The 7416-nt window shown below is 43.5% G+C and overlaps 1 protein-coding gene across 1 annotated transcript; it reads left to right on the top strand.

The window, feature by feature from the left end:
- Positions 1-2539: 2539 nt before the first annotated feature.
- Positions 2540-6955, top strand: LOC308333695 (uncharacterized protein; the record flags this gene model as incomplete). The annotated part of the gene is made up of 6 exons (XM_080790150.1): positions 2540-2829; positions 3573-3642; positions 4442-4560; positions 5673-5732; positions 5911-6111; positions 6928-6955. The coding sequence occupies 6 exons, from the start codon at positions 2540-2542 to the stop codon at positions 6953-6955; spliced, it is 768 nt and encodes a 255-aa protein (XP_080646276.1).
- Positions 6956-7416: the final 461 nt, after the last annotated feature.

Genomic DNA, 7416 nt, shown 5'->3' with positions numbered 1-7416 from the left:
CCGTGCCGTCCAGCAGGTTTTGCTATTTGCCATTTACTGCTTGCCTGATTCCATGTGAATGGTGAATGCATTAGATCAGTGAAGATCACCCATTATTTTGAATTATACATACACAGCGCTCCAGGTCAAACCATGCAGTTGTTTTTCACGAAATGTGGCAATATGGCTATGTCACCCTGCTTAGAGACAAAGACCACAACCATTGGCCAAAGGGTGGCGCTATAGCACTCAATTGAAAAACAAGCCTAGATCATGAACTGCCAGCTCATGAACCGCCAGTAATAATTACTAGGTAATTACTGTCTATTACATAGGTACTAATTCAGACTCCCTGAGTCCTTGATGTTGGATTCCAGTCATAGTGGTGGAAAAAGTAGCCTACGCATTAGAGGTGGGATCGGGCCGACTTTATACTACCCGAACCGAACCCGTCACCGACAGCTTTGTGTCCAAACCGAAACGAGCCCGACCTTAATCATTAATATATGCGCCTGGCCCGTGCCCGATACCCGACACTTTTCCCCCCCTTAATTTTTCTTTGAGGAAGGCACTTTAATACACTGACAGCATACAGCTTGCCTGGCTGTTACCTTTAGACATATTATGCCACACTATATGTCTTGTAAATTACCATGAAAGGGGTCCGTTTTATATCATAGCCTACTACGTTGATTAATAAATAAATAACTGACACGCCGTGCACACTACAAAGCACACTGCACAGCACTGTGCGCAGTCTGATGCATACACACAGTCATTATCACACACACACACACACACACACACACACACACACACAGGATCGCATCCGCCGTGGGTGAGTTCAACCTAAGCTAACGCCGTCCTCCTCTCTTCTGGTTCTTCCAGCTGCGCCTTCTAGGTTCTATGTAACCTCAGTCCTATACGCTCATTCTGTAGCTTCAGACCTACAGAATTAGCGTAGTGACTGAGGTTTACAATTTCACATGGGGCTACGTTTGTTGTTGCTGCTGCTGCTTGCAGCACGTGCGTTGCAAGCTTGCGTGCATTGTTGCAAGCGGTGCTGCTGCTTGCAGACAGAGCATTGTCACGCTGCACCACCTTAATATATAGGCTACTCTAAAGTGCACCATGCGTCCTGGTTAACCAGGAAACACACAGAGAGACAGACTAGTCGGATCGTTTTTATTCATATTTACACTTTCTTTTCTATATATCAACAGCATGGCTGGCCCGAACCGAAGCCCGACCACCAATTATGATAATGAGCCTTACCCTAGCCCAGCTCTACTACGCATACTCAAGTATTCAAAATGAAAAATTGCAAAGTACCTTTTCCTATTAATATCAATGAATCACGGATTTAAAATGTCAAATGTGCAAAAAGCTGATCTACAAGCTCAAAGCGTGTCACACCGCAACACGAGGTTGTAGATATTTTAAGATTTGAAGGCAGTTTCAAAAAGTATCTATGTATCTATGTATCTATGTATCTATCTATCTATCTGTGACAGTTAGGGTCGATTCATACTCCTATTTTAGAGCCGAATAAAAGTCGGTTCGGCGCTGTAGAGCCTACAATTTGACGTCATTTGAGGTTCGGGGGGGTGGGTACCGTCCTAAAGTCGGCTCTAGTGCTACTGAAATTTTCTGACGAGCCGAAATCATTTCGGCACTACAGCGCCGAAACAGGAGTATGAATCGGCCCTTACACACCCCCACCAACAGGAGGCGAAAGGCATTAAAGGAGAACTGACACGCCCCTCGGGAGCTAATAACTGCTATCAAACAATGCTATCATGATTCTGACGTCAGAGTGGCGAAAGCTTTCCCCAACGACTTCTATGCGGGCTCGCCGGGCTTGGTGGCCGTGGTAGCATAGCAACTTATGCTACTATTTTGGTGTCACATTTAGCTTGAATACTGGGTGAAAGTCTCATGCGAAAAAATTTTTTTTCGCTCGAAAACCTTTGTTATAATGACATTGAGTTGACGTGTTTTTTGTTTTAGGGTAACTGTAGCATAATCGCAATTTCGCACTCTAGTCCCATGCCCCCGGCCATCTAGCTCTTTCTCCCCCGCTGCCGTGCACTCAAAGACGGCTAAGTTCAGCCTGCTTGCGGGAGCCCTTCTCACAGGTTGAGTAGCGGCACTGCACCGGGCTAAAATGCATATCCGTCTTCAAATATCTTATGTACCACAACATTGTTCAGGTGAACTGTGTGTTTATGCTTGTTCATTGTAATAATCAATATCGCTATGATTATTTTATTTATCGCCGCGTCGCTCCGCATGACAACATACAGTCTAGCCCGTCTGCCGTCTCAGATGCAGAGTATGCACAGTGCACACACACGGGGTGACGGACGGACGTATACGTATAGTCTCTGGTCAGGTCCCCGCATTGAACTGGGCATGTGTGTACGCACACACACACACACACACACACACACAGTCACACACCAGCAGCTCCGCCTCCAGCGACCAATCGGCAATCGCACTGTTGGACCAGCTCCACCCTCAGGCTCAGCCCAGAGAAAGCAGGAAATTCAAAATCAAAATGGATCCTGATGAAATCTTGGAGAGTTTTGTCGAGGAGTTTTCACCTCCTCCATCACCCCCGCCGGCAGAAAACAGCGATGAATACGAGGAAGAGGAAGGGTCAGACGAGCAGGAGGTGGAGGAAGAAGAAGAAGAAGAACATGAATTTCATGACGTCCGCGGAGTCAGGCCATACATGTTCGAGCCTCTGCTACCTCCTGCTGACGAGTCCGACGGTGAGGAGGGACGTGCAGAAGCAGCAGCAGCAGCAGAACCACACCCACGAGAGCATCTCGATGTGTCTATCTGGTAACGTTCCTTTATAATCAATTATTTATTGCCTATGCAAAGTATGCATGATGAGTTTGTATGTCAGTGCGATAACCCATGTGTATTATTGTATGGTATAACCAGAGAAGTGCCAAACGGCAGAACTTTGTGAAAGTGTATTACAATGGGATATCAGCTTACATTGTGACATGTATGATAATTCTTACTTTCTGACCTGAACAGGCACGTGGATTGGGGGGGGGGGGGGGGGAATAAGAGCTTATGTGGGGGGCAATAAGGACTTGTGTGGGGGACCAATAAGAGCTTATGCGGGGGTCAATAAGGGCTTGTGTGGGGGGCCAATAAGGGCTTGTGTGGGTGCCAAAAAGGGCTTGTGTGGGGGGCCAATAAGTGCCATTGGCCCTTCAAAATTAACATTTGACAAGTAATGATAATTCCACTATCATAATTATTTATACTTTTAATGTGCTGGCTGCCATCAGTCAGTTTTAGTTTCAGACTAATGAGAAAGTATTGCTTATTTTACTGTCCAATGACATGAAATGGCACAAGGGACGGACCACACAAAAAGACCACCCCCAAAATTCGACGCTCGCCCACACATGTGCCCTTTTTGGGGGTTGAGCCCCTGCCCCCTCAGTGCTCTCTGCACGGCTCTTGACCTGATTGTTATACTCTTTAGTCGTGAAGTTATTTGCACTTTTCGTTTACACAAAGCAGTGCAAGCCCTCGCATTAATTGTTTATGTGCTTATCATTCAGGTGTACCTGTGGTCACTGCCAGAACATGGATGCTGCAATAGACAGGGTCTGCTGTAAAGACTATGACAGGGTTAGTACTGTTACATCAAGATGACACATATACATATACATATGCATACATATATCCTTCTATCCTAATGGAAAGAGGGTACACAAGCACATGGCCGTTACAGCACAGAGGAGTGCAATACAGAGGACTACAGCACAGTACAGTACACTACAGTACAGAGTGCAGTACAGGACAGAGGAGCACAGCACAGTACAGTACAGTACAGTACAGTACAGTACAGTACAGTACAGTACAGCACAGGGAAGTACAGTACAGTACAGTGGAGAACGGTACAGTACAGTGGAGTAGAGTACAGTACAGTACAGTGGAGTACAGTACAGGGGAGTACAGTAGAGTACAGTACAGTAGACTAGAGTACAGTAGAGTACATTACAGTACGTTGGAGTACAGTACAGTGGAGTACAATACAGTACAGTGGAGTTGCCATCATGGGTTGCCATGTTTGCTTTTCCATGTCAAAAAAACAAACCAAAAAACAGTATTGAGTATCGCCCTCCCGCTATTTCCTTCTTCCCATTTGCGACACATGGTGCTAGGATGAGGAAATTCTACAATTAATTATTTAGACATGTCTCTCTAACAAACCCACATACATACATACAATTAGGGAGTCTTACTCAAGGACACTTAGACACTAACTCTGGGGGAGCCCGCGTTCAAAATTGCAACCTTGCGGTTACCATCCGGTCACTCTACCCCTGAGCCACCGCCACCCCTTACAGAACAATGTAAATGGAATATGTGCATGTGCTGAACATTCTGCATTGTTGCATATTGTTTATTTTGCTCTGTTCTGCAGGTTATGGACAAATGCGCTGAAGCAGAGTCTGTGATGCAGTCCGTGCCTGACTGCATCACACTGCACCCTGGCTTTGCTACGTGTTGTTGTTGTTGTTGGGTACAACAGATGACTTATAGGTACGGTGGAGTCACATGGTACATCTGTGGAACAGAATACTGGGGTTGAACTGTAGTAGAACTCTAATTACCCAGGGGGCAAACCACTTTTTTTTTTTAGGAAACCTGCATTTGCCATAACATACAAAGTTGTCCACCAGAAATTCAATTCAATTCAATTCAATTTTATTATAGTGTCAAATCACAACAAGTTGTCTCAAGACACTTTACAACCAACAAAGATCCACCCAGAGCAAGCAACATTGCGACAATGGTAACGAAAAACTCCCCTTTAGGAAGGAACGTCAGGCAGAACTAGAAATAATATCTATGACCCAGTGGGATCACAACCTATATGGACAACCTGGTCACTTTTTGGGCAAAAGTCCAATATGGCTGCCACAATATTAGCCCCTATTAGTTATAATGAGGGGTGAATAGGGCAAAATTTAAAAACAGAGGGATATTTCCACAAAACAACACAGGTTGATCAATAATATGAATACAAACATTTTTTGTATTGAAATGTTCCATGAAATCCAATATGGAAATCCAAAATAGGTTTGGCTCTAACTTCTGAACCAGATGAGCTAGAAACGCAAACATGGTTTCTGACCATGAGAGACTCAATGGAATACCTATTTTTATTATTGGGTGTGTCTGGACCCTTATTGTGCATATTTAGAGGATGGTGGCCACTGGCTACCCAAAATAGTGCTTTACGATGATTTCTACCATGATTGTTGACTGTTTTGGCAAACACAAGCAATATTAATCCAATGCATTTTGTTTTTTATTGTCCATTCTACAACTCTATTAGGGAGATACTTTTTAATAAGATAGATCATGAATCATGAAAAATGGAGAACTGAAATGCCTATTTCAACAGTGCACCTTTTCATTTGCCTCATTCCTTGAAAAGGCCTGGTCAATGAGGAGGAGGGCCATTTACATGTAAAATGACCTTGTTTGTTTTGTGTTACAAATATGTATTCATGCATTTGGGAATACGAACAGGAAAGACTGTAATGTCAGTTGTTTTCAATGTACCTTCATATAATCCCATATGGAATGGGCCAAAGTGGCATGACACAAAAATAAATATTCATTCATTCATTCATTCATTCATACAGTGTTATGCATCAACGGTTTGGCGAGGGGTTCCAAGGTGAAGAGGAGTTCTCAGAGGATGAGTGAGTATACTATAAATAAATAATTGTATTTCTTTGTCGTCAATTTCCTCTTGTCATCAGTGCTTGTCAAACCATTTCACTTTTATGATGTAATCAAAATGCAATGTCCTTTCCTTTGCAATGTGCAAGAGTATTTGTAGTAATACATTTTCGCATTCATGTCATTGATTCTTTTTAGGCGTTACCGGTACACAGCATACCGCTCATTCGTGAGGTGGTGTTGGGGCTACCTAGGACAAGGGAACCGTAGGGTCGTCCCATCTTGTGCCGTCACCCGAATTCGGGCTGCTTATCCTTCGCCTTCCGGGCAATACACGGGATTCAGGCTGCCTCCACTCCACACACACCACCACAACAGACATCCTCCCCACACACGTTTGTTGTCACTGCTGTTTTTTTTGCCCATTTTCTTTTATTTATATGCTTTAATAAATATGCTTTTATAAAGCTTGTTTATGAGTCATGACCCAATGTACCCATTGTAATGAGTATTGATAGTAAGTATTGCCTCCCACAATATTTTAAAAGCTCTTATGCTGACATTTTTCTATCGTTTACAGTTCCAGAGCATACCGTGCTAGATCACTTTGTAGGCAGTGGTAAAATAATTAGTTTGAGAGTTACTCAAAGAATTCAAATGAAAAAATTTGACAAATTTCTCAAACATGATTCAGTGTTGGTTTCTAAAACGCCTTCAAAAGTTGCATTTTACAGTCGCATCAGGCAAGTTGTAACTGCATATGCCTATACAAAACATTTTCCGGTGGCACACGACTCTTATACACAAGTAAGACGCGAGAACGCGGGAAGCGAACGCAGATCGTAAATTGCAATAACAATTACAATAAATTACGAATTAGTGAGAAGTGTGTAGTACTGTGAAATTAGTAAAAACAGGGCCGCCACGAGAAGGCTCAGCACCACTAGCCCCATAATATATATATATATATATATATATTTTTTTTTTTAATGTTTATTTTTTGGTTTTTTGTGTTTTTTTGTGTGTTTTTTTTGTTTTTTTTTTAGTTAGTGCTCACTGCGTTCGCAAAAACAGCTTCGGGTTGCACAAGAGGCCTATACAGAGAATGATACATAGAGGGCACGTTCCACAGTCTCATAACCAGAACCCATATGGCTAGAGATCTCCTGAACCTGGCTAGACTGCTGCTGAGAAGACCCTGTGTCCTTCTGAAAGGTCTGGAATGGCTTGTCTGGACCAATAGGGGCTGGGATAGGCATGTCTGGACCATAGTACAAGTCTTACCAGTGGTCTCTCCCTAACCCCTCAGGAACATGTCCAGGGTAGGATCTCTGCCAAAACGTCTGGCAGGTTGTCACGGTTCGGCCGCAAACCGAGACCATCTGGCCAGATCTTCGTCCGAGCCGGGCCTCTCATATCCGGCACAAAGTGCAGGTGGGACCTCGATGGCCTTGATCCTCTCCTGGAACGGACGTGGGTTGACCACCACTTCCCCCAAGAGCTGCTGTAAGCTGTCCACATAATCTAAAACAGAACAAGACATGCACTCAAAACTTGCTTCACAAATTCAGGCAACAATATTGTTTGCATAATATTATTGGCAACATTGTTTTGTATTCAAATATGTTGCCGAGCCAATCAATACAAAGCAAACAGCAGTTCTTCTTGAAATAGTTTTTGTTTATATATGAAAATCAAATCAGT

Source organism: Protomyctophum bolini (assembly GCF_963924005.1).
Source record: "Protomyctophum bolini genome assembly, chromosome: 18".
Classification (NCBI taxonomy): Eukaryota; Metazoa; Chordata; class Actinopteri; order Myctophiformes; family Myctophidae; genus Protomyctophum; species Protomyctophum bolini.
This window is presented reverse-complemented; position numbering and strand designations above follow the sequence as displayed.